At 35.4% G+C, this 21,641-nt stretch overlaps 1 protein-coding gene across 1 annotated transcript; it reads left to right on the top strand.

Moving 5' to 3' along the window:
- The first annotated feature begins 9,811 nt into the window (after positions 1-9,811).
- On the top strand, positions 9,812-20,217 carry LOC135218177 (protein fem-1 homolog A-like). Its single transcript, XM_064254326.1, has 6 exons — positions 9,812-9,904; positions 17,496-17,643; positions 17,804-18,007; positions 18,138-18,356; positions 18,798-18,987; positions 19,149-20,217. Exons 1-6 carry the CDS (start codon positions 9,812-9,814, stop codon positions 20,215-20,217), a joined length of 1,923 nt encoding a protein of 640 aa, XP_064110396.1.
- Positions 20,218-21,641: the final 1,424 nt, after the last annotated feature.

Here is a 21,641-nt window from a genome sequence, read left to right as displayed (position 1 = left end):
AGGAAATGCATAGTCGAGGATTCAGGTTTTCATTTTTTATTCAGCGCATTAATCCCTCCAATTCTGTAAAAAGAAACTATTTGTTTTCCTAATTCATTATCATTATTTTCTATTGATTTACACTGTTTTATGCAGGTAAGCCTACCCTGGAAACCCCACCCCACCCCAACCCTCAACATTCATAAGGGACCCACAGTAACTGAGATATTCAAGTGGAGGAATAGGAAACCTTTTGTTATGCAAAGATGCATCATGGCCTGACCTCGCCTTACAGAGAAAAGAAGTTATTACTTCCCCAAGGGAAAGAGACCCCTCCCCTCACCCCACCTGCTTGACTTAGGGCTTCATAAACCATGTTTTTTTTTTTTTCATTCCCATTTCTACAATTTTTGAGAGACCTTTGTGGTTTGTAGTGACCATCATTCTTCACTTAGTTTTGAAGTCATGACCTTATTACATGCTTCCAATTGAATAAACCTAGTGTTCATTTATAGGATAGCAGGCCAGTTCCTAAAAGGAGCTGAAGTTACTTTTTACATACTCGAGCATTATAAAAAAAAAAAAAAATTGGAATAAAAGCCTCTGAAATCATCATTAAAAAGCAGAGTAACATCCAAAAGGATACGTTCTAATATTTCCCTGGTCCAGAAGTGTGCGTTAGTGAAAGTCATATTTATGGTTTTATATCCATACAGTATTTTAAGGTGTATTTTGTTTTTAGTCTGTGTAGTGCATATGGTGCTGTGTAGTAATAAATTTCGGGAATCGAACTTACCGTTTTACATCCATTATACAGTACTTGACAACAAATGAAATATAAAATTTTCAGCTGATATCGACGTTTTCGAACATCTTAACCCTACCCTGTCACTTCAAGATTTCCATTGTCATATATTTTTCTATGTATGCACATTATTTTGATGTTGCAAAACGAAACATGTATTACATTAGGAGTGCGCCGAAAAAATGTGTAATATCTTTTTGTTGGAAGGTAGAGATACACTTGAGATATTCTGAGCCTTACTAATGTAACCAACTTTTTTTTAGCATCTTTTATGAAACTCATTTTTAATTTTGGTGTCGATTATCATAATTTAATTTAAGAAGGGTCTTAAATACAGTAAATAATGCAGAAATATATTCAGATGTTGAAAACAGGTGTATTTATGGCTATGTGCATTTGACTGCTTTGTACTCCCGCCCATTTTGATATAACGGCTCCAGACCCTAATAAAGATCTAAACAAAATTTCTGTTTATGGTGTGTGTGGATTTTCAGGGTTTATCAAAGATATGGTATAGTATACCAAAATCTCATTGGGACCTATGAAGGCTGCTCAGCAGGTTATGTGGGCACCCAGCTCCACCAGTGCAGAAAAGTTATCTTGCCTTAGTAGTTTGCTTTGTATAGCAAGTCTGTAGGTTTGAGTAACAGGCCTATCCTTCCCTCCTGCGTATTAGTTATATATAAGTACTTAGGTTCCAACTTCTTTTATGACTTGTGTGGTTCATTTGGCAACACACTTGGTTTTCAGTCTAAAGACGGGTTTGATCATACTGTGAAGTAGAAATTCATTTGCGTACATTGTGCACGTTTGTGTTGATTTCTAGTAATAATAATAGTAGCCTAAACATTGTCTTTGTCTGCCTACATTATGTCTGTAAAGATGAGAATGGAATAATCCAGAAAGCACTTGAGATCACTTGCTGCTTCAGGCAGTTCATCGGCAGTGTTGTTAGCTTTGGAGAAGGCTGAATTTTTGTTCAAGGTAGCGGCGGTTAAACGTGGGCTTTTTCGCAGCAACATTCACTTCAGGATGTGACGTCTCTGCCTACACGAGTTAGGACACTCATCTGGGAGGAGTACACACCGAAATAAAAACCAGTGGGTTTCTAGAAGGGACACTTTAGCCTTGGTAGGCAACTCTTCTAAGAGAGGGTTTCTGAATGCAAACCTTGTTCTCCAACCATGGACTGTGCCACAGCCATTGTACCGTGGACTTCCATGGTCTTAAGTTTGAGTTCCCTTGCCTAAGGGTACAATCAGGCATTTAACCTCATTTTCGTTCTCTCTCCTGTTTTCTTGAAAATTATGTTGGACATACTGATGAGAAAGCAAAAGATGCCTGGAGGATTATCAGGAAAGTGTCTTCGTATTTACCTAATCTTTTCCTTCAAAGCGTTTTATTTCTAAATCCATCCTGACCGTCCTTCCCCAGCTGTTGTGACAAACCTGGCAGATTTCTTTTGCCTTACAAGGTGCACCAGCCCCATCCCGTTGACCAGTTGCTTCGCGCACTTATTTCAATACACTCAACAGAATTTTTAATAAATACTGTGAATACTGTTGCTGCTGATGATATTGTTGCTTATTGTTCTATTGATTTTTACAATGTTACTGTTATGTGTTTATTTATTAGTTTTTATTCTAATTTCATGTTGTTAATTTTATTTCTTTCTAGAGACATTGAGCTGACCGCTTGGCGGCCTGTTACTCATTAAAGCAAGAAAAATTGCAACATACTTTTAAGGTCAAATTTTCTTGATCTCCAGAGTTGTGCCTGTAACTATGATTTGTTGTTTCTATCCAAGACTCTTTGTGAGTAGTAATGAGTCAAAGGTCGAGATTTTAATCGAAGGGTTCGATGGCCCTGACTTTATTTATCATCGTAACATCCCACATAACCAAGGTCTGGCTGCATACTCATGTCTGGACGACCTATTTATCGTCAGAAAAATTTCTAGTGTAGTTGCCATGAAGTTCTTTGTTTTAAATTTTCAGTAAGTTCTGCGATGTCTATGTATTTGTTGTTTACCATAACCCATATATCAACGATTCCATATATGACAACCGTTTGGAGAGGATCAGTATGGCTCAGTCACAGGATTCAAAAGCTTTATTCATTATTTGTGGAGACTGTGCAAAGCACAGTGAATGTTTAAATTCAAATTCCACCGATCAGCATCGCCGGTCTGATCTTCAGTTCTGTGTAACCTCTGATTTTATCCAGCTGATTGAGGGACCCACACACATTTCTGGTAATACATTAGACTTCATATTCACAGGTGTTCCAGCTGTTGGGAGGTCCAAGGTCTAGGAATATATAGGCACTGCTGATCATTGCGCCGTTGAGATGAACATACTGTCGATCAGTGTCTTCCTATGATGGGCATAAAACTTGGCACGGTTATAGTGGGGACCACGAAGATGGTTTATAATGGGGTTTCATCCAACCTCCCCCAGCCCCCCACCCCAAATGGGCGTTATGTTTCCGTCCCTTTCAAGGAACAGGTGGAAAACCGTAACCGAAAATTCAAGCAAAACTGTTATTACTGTTTAAGGACTGTTTGCAAGTATTATTAATTCCACTATGGAAAAATAGTCCGGTTGAAATCCACAGCAAATTGGGATTGTATTAAAGAAGTTTGTCGGGCACTTAATATTTCAGATGCTATTTAGATCCTGATTCCAAGAAGTAGAAAAATTAAATGCTGATGTCTATCTTAATCAAATGTGTCCATAGAAAGGTCATCAAATTGATTTTTCATAACTAGAGAGGGACGAAAAAATGATACAAATGATGCAGATTTTCACACTGATATTCACATTATTACAACATACGTACAATACCCATAAGCTATACCGTCCGGTCTGCAAATTCCGGAGACGTACACTTGCATTATATACGCCTCAGTTTATTTTATTTATTTATTTTTATGTTATTCTTTTTTTTTTTTTTTTTTTGTTTTTTTTTTTTTTTTTTTCCATGACCCTAGATTAGGTTAGTTCCCTGATAATTATTGGGGTAATTTGGGTGCGGGAAACATAATGAGATTATTTTCAAGAAGATTCTATGGTAAGTTATTAAGATATGGCTTCCCGCTTACTTCAGGGATGGTCCAGTGCGGTGGGTTAACAGTTCAGGAATATGAGTCAGGTCTTTGTTACTTAATGGATTTTGTTACTTACCAGGAGGCCAAGCCAACTATTGTCCTTATAGCGATAATCTAATGTATAATCTTTTGTTGCTATTTAATAGTATGAAAATATCTCTGAGAATTTTTTTTCAATTCGTTTATCTTTTTGGTATAGGGAGCCATGAAACTCTAATAGTTATGAATGTTATTACAGCAGGAAATAAGTGGGATCAGATATTTTGAATTTGGATGGTTAAAGAATGTTTTCTACATTCACTGGTTATATGCTTATCTTTTATCATAAAGTTCTTTTATTTACATTTCGCTCCATTTTCCATCTTTACCCCTTCATTCCTTAACACCTCTGGTATAAAATTTGCTGCATTATCTTCACATGAGATTAGCCAGTTTTACTTAATTAATTAGTAATACACCTTTTCACAGTAGAATTATCTGCAGTATAGTCAGAAGTTGAATTAATTTGGGATTTGTCACAGGAAAATTACGTAATTTCCAGTGACTAGATTTGCTTTAGAAGCCCTTCTAAAATGCCCTCCAGAAGTTTTTACTTAAACTTGGGTTTGTTAATCCACAAATATTACATGGCTGTTATCCATGCTGAAATATGTTTGGTCCCTGCTCTTTTAGGCATTAAAGTAAAAATCAAATGATGATTGGGCATCCAAAAGCTGTAGTCATTGTGAATGAGTTAGATGTAGCCGTTCCTTTTAGTGATATATTAAACTATCTTAAACCATAAAATCTTAGTAAACTAAACAATAGGAATTATGGAATAACTGATCAAACAGTAATGAATTAAAACAAATTAAAAGCAGCTGTTGAACAGGTATTGTTATATATTAGTTAAAAGAAGGCCACAGTGGATAAGTGTTATTCATCTGACCGTTGGGTATTGGAAACATGTTTGAAATAATTATATCAGAATCGAAAAAAGCCTCAGGGTATTAAATAGGATCTGTTGTGTTTCGTCAAGAAAAAAACATTCGTTCCAGCTTCAAGAGAGCTAAAAATGTAAGCAGTGTCTGGTTAAAACTTTTTATTAGTAATGATAATTCCCAGCTGACGTATCTTTAAACTGATAATTTCTTTGCAGGGAGGAGTATCTTGCAAGTCTACTGTTTAGAGAAAATAAGAGGAGGTGGTCAATGACTAGCAACTTGACCTCCATCGAAACATCCTCGTCAAAGCCTGCTTTGAAGATACACGTGGAAAAATGTCTATGCAGGAGACCTCATTATATATAGTTTAAAGGAAGGAAGAGAGTGTTTTTAAGTTATAAGAAATTTTCCCCTTTTTTCCACATGGTAGGGTTGCTTATGAGGCCAAATATGTAGGTTAATTATAAGGTAAGTAATAATGTCTATACAATTATAAAAAAAATATCCAGTATGGTGACACTTGATCACCAATGAGGATTTTAAAATGTATTGTACTAGATCGTCTGTTAGAATTCATTTGTAAATTTCCTCCTCAAGATTGGGATCATATGAAGATTGTTCACTAAATGCAATAGCAATGTTAAAGTAATCAAATTCTCAGATCAGTCATGAGGTTTTGCCTAAATGTAATGATAATGGCGAAGATCATAGATTTATAATATGATCATAATTGTGAAGAAACTGCAATATTACATTACTGACAATAATAATTCAGATTCCAATAACTTTCCAAAGCTTATAGCAAGCACTCATAGCCCCTAATTAACTTTTTATTTTTTTGTAGGTCAGAATAATATACAAAGTAAATCTATTTTGCTTTAGCAAATCCCAGGCTGGCAATGTAAAATTATCATACCCATTTTTTAAGTGATATGAGTTAAGTCTGTGGCAAATCGTTCTGTTTGTTTTTCATTGCTTCCTGAAGGTCTCCTCTCACTTAGCTGTCCAATTATTGTCACTTCGTCCTGTTCAAAGGTTCTCTGAAGGTTTAGCAAATGTGACTTTTCTGTTTGATTAAACCACTTTTTGGTTTGATAAAATATCTTTTTGGGCGTGATTAAACCACTCTTTGGTTGATGAAACTTCTCTTTTATTTGATTAAATCACTGTAAACCTGCTGGACTTGTGTAAACTTGAATATCCATTTGCTCATCTTGTTTTAGTTGCGTTGGCATATTCTTTTCATAATTCAGTTCAAGTCCAGACAGGGTGATCAGGCTGAAATGAACAGTTGGTGATATTCATAGGGAAATTAAAGTTTTTTAGTATTTTAATGGAAAGGTAATTGCAGCATCCCTTTCTGCACATAACAGTAATGGTTTGTTGCATTAATTTATAATTAGGGGCAAGAAAGTTTTTTTAACTCTTGAATTATTAAGTTGTTAGAATTTCGTTACCATTAGGTAAGCATAAACAACTCCACTGTATAAAGGAAGATACCAGGTAACTTAAAATGTTATTTGTGAAGACATCATTTAGAATTAGGTAACTAAACCTCATCTGTTAACTATTTGAAGGTGAATATTTTGATATTTAAACAAGACAAAAAAAGCTAACAAGGATTCATAAGTTTGATGACCATGCATTGAAATGCACCAAATAATGTAAATTTCTGTAGTTCTCGTCATTGCTTATGGTATCAACAGGCAGCGTTACTTATGAAAAAGTTATTTTGTTATTGAACTAGTTGGTCTGTTGTCATGTTCGTAGTAGAATGGAACTTACTTTGGGAACATTCTCTCTCTGTCTCTCTCTCTCTCTCTCTCTCTCTCTCTCGTCATCTCTCTCTCTCTCTGTTTGACGTCAGTTTTAATAGACATGAATAGAGATCATCTCTCTCACTCTCTTTTCAGTACAAATGTAATTTAAATCTACAATGTGCACATTATGTGCAAAACAAAACAGAAGTTAACAAGAAACATTCTTTTGATTCATTTTGCTAGTGTATTGCAACTTATTTATTTTATTGGTGTTTTGGTAGGGCCACAGGTTGATTTTATTAAAAAATTTAAATTTTATATATTACTCTTCAGCACAGAGCAGATGGGAGTAGAAACTTTAGGGAAGATTCAGTTTCTGTTATGACAGTCATGTGTAGAGTACCCGTTTATTTCTCATATTTAGAGATTTAAAAAAGGGTTTCTCATAATTATCATTGTTGGTATAGTCCTCTCTCCGCAGTTGATGTGTAAAACACAAATCTACACAGACTTTTCCTATCCATCCAAAAACTGTGCATAACATTCATAAACTGGTCAAATTTCTTTGACTCGTGGATATTTCATGAATATCGCACACCATTGAAAATTTAGTCTTCAACATTTTACGTTTCTTCAATTTTTTTTTTTTTTTTTTTTTATGTTTAAGAAGTTGCAATATATAATTAGCATACCATTGGGGTTAGCCCTTTGAGAGCTAAGGTGTTATCTTAGTGGTGTGGTTAAAATACCAATATAGTTTTACCACCATGAAGAGATATTTGAATGTCTTTGAGACAACCCCTGAAGTTATAATTGTTAGATTATATGTTTTTTTTTTCAGCAAGGTATTTTAATCTCCTTCCTATTCCGTCCTACTCTATCCCTCTCTCTTCTAAATCTTTTTTTTTTTTTCTTTTTACATACGTTCATCTTAACTATTTTGACAGTACTTGCAGATATACCTTTATCATTTTTCAAAATTGGGTACTTAAAAGTAATTCATTAATGCTATAGAAATAGGAGATATTCAAGCCATATTTTGTCAGAGAGAGAGAGAGAGAGAGAGAATCTATCTGTATACGATTGCTTATTTTCTCACTCGTCCAACTTTATGTTAGCTTCATTTTACATTCCCTTGTTTACCAATTTAGTCTTAACCTATGATATCACGAAATCAAGATATTTGTTGAAAGGAGAAATGCCTCCAGACATATACCGTGACCACCGAAAGTGCTTCCCTGGCGACAGACCTAAGACGCTTATCCGTGGATTTAAACGGTTGCGGAGTTGTTCGAAATATTGCCTGCAGCAGCGCCAAAATGAGATGCCATACTGATAGAAAATCCGATTCCGTTTTCTTGTTATTGCATAAAAAAAAACTTTATCATCGTGAACCTATGTAACTGACTTAGAATTCTGCTTAACGAGACAAAAAAAATACTATTTGATATCTGTAATGTTAAATTTTTTATCTCTGTTGTTATAGATTTGGCATATGTGCGGAGATTAAACACACGTGGTGAGAACCTAAACAGCCCCACCGGAGAACTCATATTAGGGTTTGACTATAATAATATTTCCTAAAGGTTTTTACTCTTAAGTTTCAAGTATGGAAATGAATAACATATGCTATTTGGTTGAGCTAGTATTACAGTCAATTTTGATTGCTCTTATTTATTATGTCCTCACTATTTCTCAATGTAATATTGTGTTTATTTATTAAGATGCATTGTTGTCTTTTATATTTCAACCTTTTACTTAATGCATTTCTTGAATTCATAATCCTACATCATAGAACAGGAATGTGTAGGTTTGTAAAGTTAAGTGCCTTCATACACAAGTGGAATCCTGTTGAAATGGAATGGAATTCTGTTGAATGTGCAGCTATTATAATTGTGGGTTTTTATAGCAATATTCTTTAGTTTTTTGTTTTTGTTTTGTTTGTTTGTATGGTGTTTTTACGTTGCATGGAACCAGTGGTTATTCAGCAGCGGGACCAACGGCATTACGTGACTTCCGAACCACGTCGAGAGTGAACTTCTATCACCAAAAATACACATCTCTCAATCCTCAATGGAATGGCCGAGAATCGAACCCTCGACCATCGAGGTGAGAAGCAAACACCAAACCACCCACGCCACTGAGGCGCTGCAATATTCTTTAGGTAATTCTACGCAATATCTCCGCACGGACTGCTTGGAACGTTCTCGCGATCCCCCCTCCCCCAGAACAGTAGATTCTTAATAAGCAACCCAAATACTATAGGAAACTGCAAATTTCCGAAGAAATCCTTTTATTTACCTAAAACTTACACATAGTGTACTATTTAAAGCCCAGGGACGCAGTGTTACCATACGCGGCCACCACAGGCGGATGGACAGATGAAAAAAAAAAAAAAAAAAACAGAGTATAGATCTACCAGTTTTCATCCTGACAAATTCTATATGTTGGCTGTGAAATGATAACCCTATATATATATAGTTAAACGTTCATAGGTTTCTAATATGAGTACAGCAAGTAACAATGTATTTTTTATTCGCTTAAAAGGATAATTTGGCCTAAATTATGGCATCATTCATTTTACATACACTAATACACTAACTTTCACTTTGCCTCTTTAAAAGCAATCATTTGTATAGGTTGCGATTAATTGAATTTCAGGGCCCAATTCTTGCAGTGATTTGCTGTTGTTTTAAGTTTAAAAACCTCTGATTGGAAAATAAGGTTTGATACTGGTAACCTAGTGATTACTAGAGGTGTTAAGTAGTATTACAGTCTATTAGACCATGTTGCAGTCTAACTTTCTGATAAGTGACAAAGACCATATTTTCAATCTAGGTAAAAAAGTAACAGAAAAAAAGTCACGTTCATCTTGACAAGGGTTTTAACCCTGAAGGTTTCCACCTTGAGGATTACAACAAAAACATAAAACATTATAAATATCTTAAGGGTAAACGGAGGTGTGGCGAAAGAACATGCTTGTGTCCTATTGGTGCGTCATACCGTGGGCACCGGTCACACCTCCCTGAGTCAGCCAATCAGAGCACTTTGTGAGACACACACTTGCGGTTGCCGAAGCATGGACCCTTCCCTCAAAAATATATTCAATATGCAAATTTAATTAGTATTATTGCTTATAATTTTAATTGACCCATTCATTATACATTGATCTTCATTCAATAGGATGCTTTCCCAGAAAGGAATCTATTTCCTTTATCGAAGGAGCATTGTAAGGATGAGTGAAATGAGATTTGGCATGGCCCGGGTCACCATTGGTCTGGGATTAAGGACATTTCTAGTTGACCCCGCCTCTCCATATGCCCAGCTGGTATAAATAGAACCAAATCTGGGTAAAAATTCTCAGTTACAAGTTTCCTGGAAGTTAAGTGACACGTGACTTGCTTGGTGCAAAAGCCCTTCTAACTTGCTTCTTGAAATTCTATCTGCCATAAAATACGCCAAGATGTACAGAACAGACGGTTCTTTTGTATGCGTCACAAAGGTAAGCAAGTTATACTTTTTGGTATTTATGCTCTTGTTTGTGAAGATAAATATATATTTTTTAATAGCTTTGATGATACAGGTAGTATTCAGTTTCTAGCTTTCTCCTCGTCTCTTTGAAATTCTTGGGGGAATCATTGAACAGTCTGGTAATCTTATTGAAATGTTCTTTCTCCTAAGACTTTTCTGAATCGTGACATTGTTTGTGTAATTGATTTTGTGTAAATATTTTCGCGATGTAAGTCAAATCCCATATATCGTACTCGACACCACGTTAAAGAGGTTACCATCTGAGCTTACTTGGATAATGCGAGTTACCTTAGTAAAGAGAAGATTTCGTTTCTAGTCTGGCCACTTTATCAATAAAAACTGCAATTTTTTTCGGCAAAGAGTTCCATTGTCCACTATAGAATCCTGTACTAGTCCAAACTCATTATTACTTTATTATTTTATCAAGCATTTATATCTATTTTTATGTACAACTATTTTTCCTTGAATGGTCAATCTCTTAGGTCAACGTCCCATTTTTATTAGTCAATATTTAATTTCATAAACAATCCAGCCAAACACCAACTAAGTTCTTGCGTCTTTCACTCTTTAAACATTAGATTTATTAATTTTGGCTTTCAATATAGATTGTTTTGCTTCATCCCTGATGATATATTATCGACCTTTTATTTAGTTTTTATCTTGCACTCCATTCAGTTTTTATTTGCTGTTAAAGTTGTCCGTCTATCATAGGAAGCTACTTATCGTAGACAAACCTTCGTTCTTGTTAGATAGGTTTCTCATAATATGTGGCTGATTTTGATTAGGTACTGAAACTCAGATTTCTCCATTAATTTCAGTTGGTCGTAATGTATATTTTGCTGAACATTTCATTAGAAATAAAATATTTCCCATTTTACCCTCCATAAAATAATAGCAATATTATGGTATTAGGGTATGGTATTTGTCTTATTTTCTCGTATTGACAGTTCAGATGATGGAATATATGTTTATTCCTGTTGCTTTGTCATTACTTTAGTCATGAACTGTCATCACTTTGTTCACTTTGCTTGGTTTTATGTACAGACCTCTGCATGGATTACACATTTTCAAAATAAGCTGCTTTTTATATGTTATAATTGTCTTTTAGCTTTTTCTCGTCAGTATCGCAGCTCCGGCAGAATAGCAGTCTTTAGCTCTGTTTTAACTTTCCTTTCTTCTTGCATGATCCTCACTTCAGGCGGTATTTTGTTGTATACTCTTGGTCTGCAATGTTCAAATGCTCTCTCGCCTGACTTTCAATTTGTTCAAGGATCAAATAGCCTATATTCTTCACTTGCATGTATGATTACGATATTCATTAAAGACAGTAAGAAGTATTTTGTACTCCTTGCAATTTTCTTAGTAGGAAGTTAGGGAGACCGTAGTGTACAACGTTGCAGATGTCAAGCCTCTAAAGTATTTGGTTGTAAATTGCTGTTTTTAGAGTATCTTCATTTGAGTATTTTCTAATCGATGCAATGTTTCTAATGTGATAGTTACAGGTTTTTACAATATGCAGTATATGGCATCAAGTATAATGTTGAGATTTTTCAAGTGTTTCCACGTTTATTCGTGAACTACCGTTTTGATAAGTACGATAGGTATATGTTCTTTTATCACATTTTCCTATGTATGACGGCTTTATACAAGCGAGGTTTTCAGTATTTGGGAAGGCCGCCTGTGCTAAACTCATTTGGACAATATCAAAATATAAATCCCGGAACTGATCAAAGGTTTTTGGCTCTTTTAAATCATGTTTTTTTTTTTTTTTTTTTTTTTTTTTTTACTTTTCTCATCGTTTTTTTCAAGTCATTCAAACTTACTGAATTTGCTATGTCTCATGGCGAACACTGGGAGATCCGGAGGGACCTCCTTGTCTAAACTATGCTTCAAAGTAGTTAAAGTTATCGGCCAGGTTTTCGTGGGGATTTTCTCAGTTGTAATATATTGTCTTGGTTTTTATAATAAAGTCGTTATGCTGGTCTCTGGCCTGGATTTTTTGTTCGGTGAGCAATTTTCATTACTTCTTGATTCTTTCAATATTTTCCATAGATCTCTCATTTTTGTCTTAGTTTCACGTAAATCACTGTTTATCCACTTGGCATTTTCTTTAGCTATTATTTGCCTTGTCACTTCTGGACATTTATCATTTATACTTTTGCTATAGACTGTAAAGCAGCTTACGAATACCTCAAATTACACCTGCACTCCTGGCTTGTTTTTTGTTATATTTTCTTTATGCTCTCAACAATAAATTCATCAGCTTTAAAGTTGGGTTTCTTTCTGTAAGTGAAAGTATTTTTAGTGCATAGCCTTTCCAGATATATGCTGAATGTAACTAGTTTATGTATTGCAGATATCACATAATCAGACTCTACATGTATGTCACTGGTACCCTCGTTTTTGTTTTGTATCACTAGGCCAATAGTGTGATTCAATAATGACGTCGGTTTTCTCATAACATTTACAAGGTCATGGCTTTCAAGTAATTCTATCAATTCTTTGTTATCATCTAAATGTAAGCTGAAGTCACCACAAATCAGTGTGCTTTTGTTATCAGTTAACAAGTCGAGGAAGTAACTGAATTAGTCTAGGAACTATCTCTTAATTGTGCTTTGTGGTTTGCGAACTGCTATGATTTGTATGTGTTTGTTTGCGTGTATCATTTTGGTGCGGATTTATTCAAATGTACTGAAAAATTTTGATTCATTTTTGTGAGACCGTGGCGACACTTCGTTTGTTTTTTACTAGAATAATCACTTACATTATTGCTTAGCTAAGTCTCCGTTAGCATGCATATATTTAGGTTGTGATCGCTTATAGGGTTTCTAATAGAGTTGGTTTTACTTCCTGCTGGCTGTATATCTATTAAATTGTACAGGAGATTATTAGTCAAAGCCATGATCCGTATCATTTTATACCTTTGACACATGTTCAATATATATTTATTGCCATTATATCTGTTATGTTTAATATCACTATGGCCTTCCTTTACACAATTTTTGCACTTTAAGGTGGGGATATTACATTCATTTGATTTGTGATTTTCGCCACTGCGCTATGACCAAATTCCTGACTTTTATAGCACTGATAGGGCATGTAACAGTCATACAAGTTAGGTACAATATACACAACTTGTCACCTTTATCATACATAGCCTTTCGTATTTGTGTTGTGCATTTGATGATATAGCGATTATATTTGTCATCTTTGGCTTTCATATCCTTTACAATGTTTGGGTCGTTATTTTCAGATGATATGTGGTTCCCTAATTTTTATATACATATTCACACATATTCATACATAAGTATGCATACAACCGTTCTGAAAAGACTATAAAAACAAGAAAAAAATTACAGTCGTCATCGCCGTGCACATATTCAATCCCATAACATTAATGGAGTGAAAAAATATTTCAGAAATGAGATTATCTATCCATGGATTTTTCATCCTTCGAGACATATGCTACTTTTATTTTTTGTGTTGAAGGTTACCCTTCTCATTTACTGTTATATTACTGATGATTTTCTGAATCTCTGTTTTGTCTTTTCTAAGTTTTTCCTACCTGGAAATCTTACAAAAAAAAAAAAAAGTGTCCATCTCTTGTTGTTTTAACCTGTTCAATTGGCGCCGTTGTTTTACTCATAATTTCCTTCTTTTTATTTGCTGCTGTGCTCTCTTTGTTTGTTATTGTGATCAAAGGCACTTTTTTGTCTTTAGTAATTCTGCGTAAGTTTTGTGCAAACTTGTCATAATCTTTATGGTTTTATCAACATTGTCAATTTTGTTTTGAATTTATAACATTTTTTTTTACCTGGCTTTTCGCTCAATTTCTAATCACACGTGGAAATTTCTGTACCCATTCATGGCATAACCTGACACTTCTTCGTCTCTATGCTATAATGAAGGAGATTCTGGTATGATGAAATGATAATGAGTCTAACACGAATTAATACTAATTTCCCCTTGCATTTAAATAACACTGAGGCGGTTCTGAATACGTATTTTCAACAAAACTCATATTCCCTGGCTTTATGTTTACTAGAAGATAAATGAAACTGAGACGAATACCTTTATTTACTGAATCAAGGGTTGAGACTTATCTTTATTTGCTGACCTTCAAAAGTCCAAATATATCTTTATTACTGAATCAAGGGTTCAAGCACATATATTTACAGATTCATGGGTTAAAGCATATCTTTATTTACTGGAAGCAAGGGTTGTATGAATATCTTTATTTACTGATTCAATCGTAAAGCATATCTTTATTTACTGAATTCAAGGGTTGTAGCACTACTTCTTTATTTACTGAAGCAAGGGTTGTAGCATATCTTTATTTACTGATTCAAGGGTTGAAGTATATTTTATTTACTGAATCAAGGGTTGAAGCATATCATTATATTTTGATTCAAAGGTTGAACATATTATTTTTTGATTCAAGGGTTGAAGAATATCTATTTACTGATTCAAGGGTTAAAATTAGCACATAAGAGTACCTTGGAATTACTGTTTTTGAGTTTTGAAATAAGATGTTCATGAAAGGTTCCAGGTTTTCTATTATTTCTTATTTTAACTTATGTATAGTCTTCTCGAAACGCAACGATTTTCGTGAACTCCTGGGTTTATTAAATGGCTCATTTTCAGAATTACATAAAAGGGCTACAAAAATACAACAAGGAAGGAAACACTTAACGCTGACACTAGTTTTTGATAGAAATGTTATTCCAATGATCAAAACCTTATAGGTCAAAAGTCAAGCGAAGGTGCAATACATTGCTACCCTAATTATATTCATTTTTTTATCTATTGTTTATTAATTTATTTTTGCTTTTTTACTAGATGGGGTATCTTTCAGTCTGTGTTTCCCTTTACCTAATCTTACTTCTTCCTAACGAACACCATATTCTTTGGAAGCTTGAATTTCAAGCCAAAGGACCGCACTGTGGGTCTTGATTCCGTATGAATAGGTTTCATTTCTTATGAATAATAATAATAATAATGTGTACATAATTGTCGGTATATGCATAAAAAGTTAATGAAATCGTTAAAATCTGCATACAATACTTTGTAATAATAAGAGAAACGAATTTTATAAATACATTCATCTGCGAAAGAAGCTTGGCTATGAACATGTATTGTTTCACGAGAAACTTGTGCATAACATGACCATGTAGGAGTAGATTTATTTACCACCAATGAGAGGATATATTCCAGAAATTAGTTGTTTATTATTATTATTATATTATTATTATTGTTGTTGTTGTTGTTGTTGTTGTTGAAAGTGATTGCTGCATCAGCTGCATTAATCGTGTATAGAGTCGTCTTTATATTTATGATTGTGATGCAGCAATCACATTCCACAGTAAATGTCTGAAAGAGGGTCTCTTGTAGTATTACTATTATTTTTATTAATATTATTTTATTAAAAGTCATTGCTACCTCTGTATTTTTCTAATTATTGTTTTCTCATTTTTGCTTAAACTAGTGTGCAACGCGCCAAAGGTCGGCATGTCTCAAATAGGTAATAGTCAAAGTCGATTGAATTTTATTAATAAAAATTCCGGTGGTGATTATATTTTCAAGAATTTTACCTGCAATAAACTCTATCGGATATACTCTAAAAAATTATTAATAAATTTTCAGGTTTGTTGTTCATCAGTTTAAGCAACATTGAGGAAACAATAATTAGAGAATTAGAGAAGAATCTTTATAAAATTAACGCACATGAGGCACCAATTACTTTTAATAAAACATGTTTAAAAGAAGGTTTACTTCCAGCATATTATATAATTATTATTTTTTGCTCTATCACAGTTTTAGGATTCCATCACTTTTCTTACTATGTGCGCCGTTTCTAGGATCACACTCTTCTGCATGAGTCCTGGAGCTACTTCAGCCTCTAGTTTTTCTAGATTCCTTTTCAGGGATCTTGGGATTGTGCCTAGTGTTCCTATGATTATGGGTACAATTTCCACTGGCATATCCCATATCCTTCTTATTTCTATTTTCAGATCTTGATGCCTATCCATTTTTTCCCTCTCTTTCTCTTCAACTCTGGTGTCCCATGGTAATGCGACATCAATGAGTGATACTTTTTTTTGCCTGATCGTTTTCTATCACTCTTTCAGGTTGGTGCTCGTACCACGTATTACTGCAAGGTAGCTGATGTTTCTTGCACAGGCTCCAGTGGAGGGCTTTTGCCACTGAATCATGCCTCTTTTTTGTACTGGTTTTGTGCAAGTGCCGGACATTCGCTATCTATGTGATTTATGGTTTCATTTTTCGTATTTCCGTCTATCGTTCTTTGAATATATCTGGTTCTTTGGGCCTGATCTTGTGCCGCTGTTATCATTCCTTCAGTTTCCTTCTTTAGCTCTCCCCTCAGTAGCCATTGCCACGTGTCATCGCTGGCTAGTTCTTTAGTCTGTCTCATGTATTGTCCGTGCATTGGTTTGTTGTGCCAGTCCTCTGTTCTGTTTGTCATTCTCCTGTCTGTATATTTGTGGGTCTTCGTCTATTTTATAAGTCCTTCTTCCCATACACTCTTTAGCCACTAGTCTTCACTGGTTTTCAGATATTACCCCCCAGGTGCTCTGTTCTCAATGTTGACGCAGTCCTCTATACTTAGTAGTCCTCTCCCTCCTTCCTTTCGTGTTATGTATAGTCTCACCGTATTTGCTCTTGGGTGTAGTGCTTTGTGTATTGTCATATGTTTCCGGGTTTTCTGATCTATGCTGTAGAGTTCTGCCTTCGTCCATTCTACTATTCCTGGGCTGTATCTGATTACTGGCACTGCCCATGTGTTTATGGCTTTTATCATATTTCCGCCATAGAATTTTGACTTGAGTATCGCCTTGAGTCTCTGCATATATTCTTTTCTGATCGTGTCCTTCATCTCTTGGTGTTTTATATCCCTCCTTCCATTATTCCCAGGTATTTGTATCTAGTCTCATCTATGTGTTTGAAGTTGCTCCCATCTGGTAGCTTTATCCCTTCAGTTCTTGTTACTTTGCCCTTTTGTATGTTAACTAAGGTGCATTTTTCTATTCCAAACTCCATCCTGATGTCCCCAGATACAATCCTTACAGACTGGATTAGGGTATCTATTTCCTTGATGCTCTTACCATACAGCTTGATGTCGTCCATGAACATCAGGTGGTTAAATTCTGTTGCCTCTTTTCTTGAGTTGGTACCCGGCATCCATCTTCTGTAGTACTTTTGTCATGGGAATCATGGCTGCTACGAAGAGTAGTGGGGACAGTGAGTTTCCCTGGAAGATTCCTCTCCTGATAATATTATTATTATTATTATTATTATTATTATTATTATTATTGCTGTGTTGTTGCTACATTTGTTGGTTATCTCAATCTTGTACTGTGCATTTTCAGACTTTTCCATCGGGCGTTAAGTACTGCGTTGAGAGAGTCAAGGAGGGACAGGATTCGATACTGTGCACGGCAGCTCTTCTTGGACACACGAACTGCGTCAGGATCCTCGTTGAATACAGAGGCACAGACGTCGAAGAACTGGGCTCAGGTAAGTCATTTGAAATGTTACATCGACGACAGGTTTCCCTGACTTGCTGTATCTAGAGGATGACTGAGAAATCGAATAGTTTTTCATAAGATTTCTTTGACATTGATAAATAAGTTTATTTGCAGCCTCAGACATACCATTGAATTGTTGTTCTTTGCAGTTTCTACTGGAGGGCCTCTTCTGTCTGGAGTTAGTCCTTTATGGTGCGCTGCTTTCGAAGAGCATTACTGGGTTGTCGCCTATCTCCTTTCTAAAGGCGCCAATCCAAATGGCAATACAAGTTTCTACAGCACTCCATTGCAAGCAGCTTGTGAGCTAGGGTACTTCCATATTGTCAGAATCTTCTTGTGGAAACACGGGGCCTGTGAGTTTTTCAATGCACTTGGGTTTTGTTGTAAACTGCTATATAGTTTTTGTTTTTAGTTCAGAGTTGGTAAATCTTGCTTTAGGTCGATAAGTTTATTGTAATACATTGATCGGTCTATTTCCCCCAGACATCGAGGCTGCTGATGACCGCGCTGTCACTTGTCTGATGCTTGCTTCCTTCGGCGGCCATTTGGAAATCGTGAAGTACCTTTTGGACTTGGGCGCTGATGTGAACAGCAAAAACATAGAAGGCGAAAGCGCACTCCACGCCTGCGCAAAGGCAGGACATCTGGAAGTAATGAAACTGTTGCTGGAACACAACGCTCGGATGGGTGCCGACTATTCTGGTGAGTCTTGCTTGACATTCCTAGATGTTACGTATTCTTATCCAGATCTTGACCGACCTGGATTCCAGCGCTGTCATGTGATATGGTGGTTCTCGAGCAGGAATTTGAAGCTTTAGGTTTTATGCAGAATTATAATTCCAAGAAACAAAGACTAGCATACTGCACTTCTCCACGTATTTATTCCCAGGATTAATGTCTCTGCCCTAAAAACTTATTCTTCTAATATAGATTAAATTTCTAATTAAACGCAAGTGCAACAAATGATTTTGATGGCTCTAATAAATATTATTTCCAAGAAATGAAAAGAAAAGTAGTTCAACTATTCAAGCACCGTAGTTCCATTAGTCCAAGTAACAATATATATCTCCCTTTTTGAATGGAATCAGGTGAACACTAAGTAAATTAAACTTATTCCTCTATTCATTGTCTTCTCTTTACCAGGATTAACGCCTTTGCTTGTGGCCAGCTCTCATGGTCATAGGGACATGGTAGAATATCTAGTAAGTAGAAATGACCTGGTATCTGCAAAGGAGAAAGCTGATGCATTGGAGCTACTTGGAGCTTCCCTTTTCAACAGTACGGAAGATATAGTCGCTACAGTTAATTACTGGAAATCAGCAATCAATCAGAGGTAAGTTTTCCAGCACCGGTGCTGCTTGATAATGAAAGCTTTTTCTGTATGATACTGTGAATGCACTAATCTACGTATTATTCTCTGGCATTATTGGTTAGCTAAAATAATTTTGATATATTTTTAATTTAAGTTACCTAAATGTTGCAATATATTTCCAGGTACGTCAATGGCGCCCTCATTTATCCAAAAACCCAGGATAATTTGTCTTGTCCTTCAGATGAGGACTTCAGTGAAGTCAACACCTTGGAGGAATTAGAAAGTATAGAATTAGATCCCCAAGAAGTTCAATTGCAGGCCCTTCTCGTGATGGAAAGGATTTTAGGCCCTGGTCACTTGCAAACAATGAAGAATATTAATAAAATAGGGATTGCTTATGTAAATCGCTATGCTATAAAACGATGCATCAAATTATGGGCTCACGCCATCGATACGCAACGAAATCAGTTGAATCCACTGCACCAGAGTAGGCTGTTTCACTTCCGATCATTAGCCGACCTATTTGGATTCCTAACAAACACTGAGGGTGCACGCAACTGGAATGATAATCCCAAGGAATATGCCGAGGGATTTATCAATGTATTTTCTAAGGGAGTCGAAGAGATGGAAATTATTATTTCTGCATTGAACAATGCTGACGATTATGTAAGGAGCAAACATAAATCTCACGTGGACCAGTTTATCATGATAGTTTTGCATTTTTTGGTGCCGTTTACGAGATTGCAGCCTGACCTCCCTGACTGCCAGCGGCACACAGTGAAAAAAGCAATGTATACGCTAGTTAAGAAGGGTCTCAGGAATTCCCGAGGTTCGACTCCTTTGCAAGTCGCTTGCTCCCCAGAATTTGAGGAAATTGAAGATCCGGATCTGCCTATGTCTGCCACTCCCAGAGCGGAAGTCGTGAACCTTCTGCTAGAGACTGGCTCTGATCCCAGTGCCACAGACAACGAAGGTAACACACCTCTCCACGCAATTGCCAAGAACGAAGAGTGTCCCAAAGGCATAGTAGACGCCCTCTTGTCAAGAGGGGCTCACTTAGATGCTAGGAATGGTCAGGGCCAAACGTTCGCATCCTTGAGAGCTGACCAAGGGCAGCCAGTTTCTGAGTTAGTAAATGTTGTTCGTCACACCTCTTTGCAGTGCCTGGCTGCAGCGTGTATTAAGAGTCAGGGTATTTCTTACAAGGGCATCTTGCATCCTCGACTTGAGCAGTTTGTTGACATGCACTGAGTAGGTTTGCTTTTTGTCCATTGAAATTACCTGATTCCTGTTACATACTGTATATATTGAATTGATGTACTTTATGCCTGTAAGAATATGTATATTTGTTTGTAATTTGTTGTACATATTCGTAATTAGTTTAAGTTAAGTAGATGTGTAAGTTTTTTTCTTAACCAGTTATGGTTAGTCGTAACATGTATTATAAATGCATGGTTCGTTTATGTTTCCATTATGGTAGCTATCATTATTTCATCTATGTATGTTTACATTATATGAGATTGTGCATATGATTATGTGATGTTTTATATCTTTAATTTTTTGTATCTAGGCTCACTAACTATATAAGCCTTTTATTTCTCATTAACTTTGTCATGCTTTTTCATAAATTGTGTAAATATATATCCCTTAAACCAATGCTATATTTTCTTTATTACCTCTAATCGTTGTTCAGTTCATTTCTTCTTTGTTGTGTGATAACTAAATCGTACTATGAGGTTTATCACTTTAATTATGAGGGGTAAGTCCAGCAAATGATTTTGATGGTACTAAGAAATGAAAAGAAAAGTATAATTCTGACATAAACAGTATTGATGCTTTCTTTACATGGCTAAGTGATCTATATGTTATGTGGTGTTTACGACATGTCTTAACTTTTTGATATCTTGTTTTATGAGAGTTCAAAAGAACTCACCTTCACATTAATCTCTATAGAGAAAGTAACGTTTTTCGCTATTAAACAATCCAGAACACACTGTCACTAAATTTTATTAGGTCTGACTAGGTATATGTTAAATTTCAGCAATTTTCATAATTAACAGAACAGATTCGTAGAAACATATCTTTGGAAAATAATGGAATTGTTGGTATGGTCCACTGGGCGTATATCATAAACTTTTAATCAATGATTTACAAACTCTTCCTTCTTTTTTTCAATTTTATTATGAATTTTGTGGAAGATGGCTGAATGAAATTAGGAACTGATATAAAATACTGTTCCCCTTGTCTAATAACGTATCCTTGCTTCTTGATAGTTTAGGTTTAGAAGGTATCCATAGATTTTCATATATAGATACCAATTAAAATTGCTTGGGTGAAACAAATAATCTTTCATCTCTTGAAATGTAGAAGTGGCTTAGATTTGAGAAATATTACGTTGATTAATTTACATAAAAAAGCGAATAACAATGTTTTATAAAGGGCCGATAAGGGAAGAACAGTGCTGGATAAGACATATTAAGGCGTACATTATTCTGAGGTAAGGATGTGTTGCTTTAAGACAATTTCAATAACCTCACGAATTGAGAGATGTAAAGGAAAGTCAGGAAAAGTAGGTGAAATATTATGATTAAAAATTCTATCTCTAATAATGATACAAAGTGAATTGGGTGTTATTCCTGTTTATATGTCAACAAGTATCCAACTTGTTGAAAAAA

The sequence above is a fragment of the Macrobrachium nipponense genome, chromosome 9 (assembly GCF_015104395.2).
Source record: "Macrobrachium nipponense isolate FS-2020 chromosome 9, ASM1510439v2, whole genome shotgun sequence".
Taxonomy (NCBI): domain Eukaryota; kingdom Metazoa; phylum Arthropoda; class Malacostraca; order Decapoda; family Palaemonidae; genus Macrobrachium; species Macrobrachium nipponense.
Note: the sequence above shows the minus strand (reverse complement) of the source record. Positions and strands in the feature narration are given on the sequence as shown.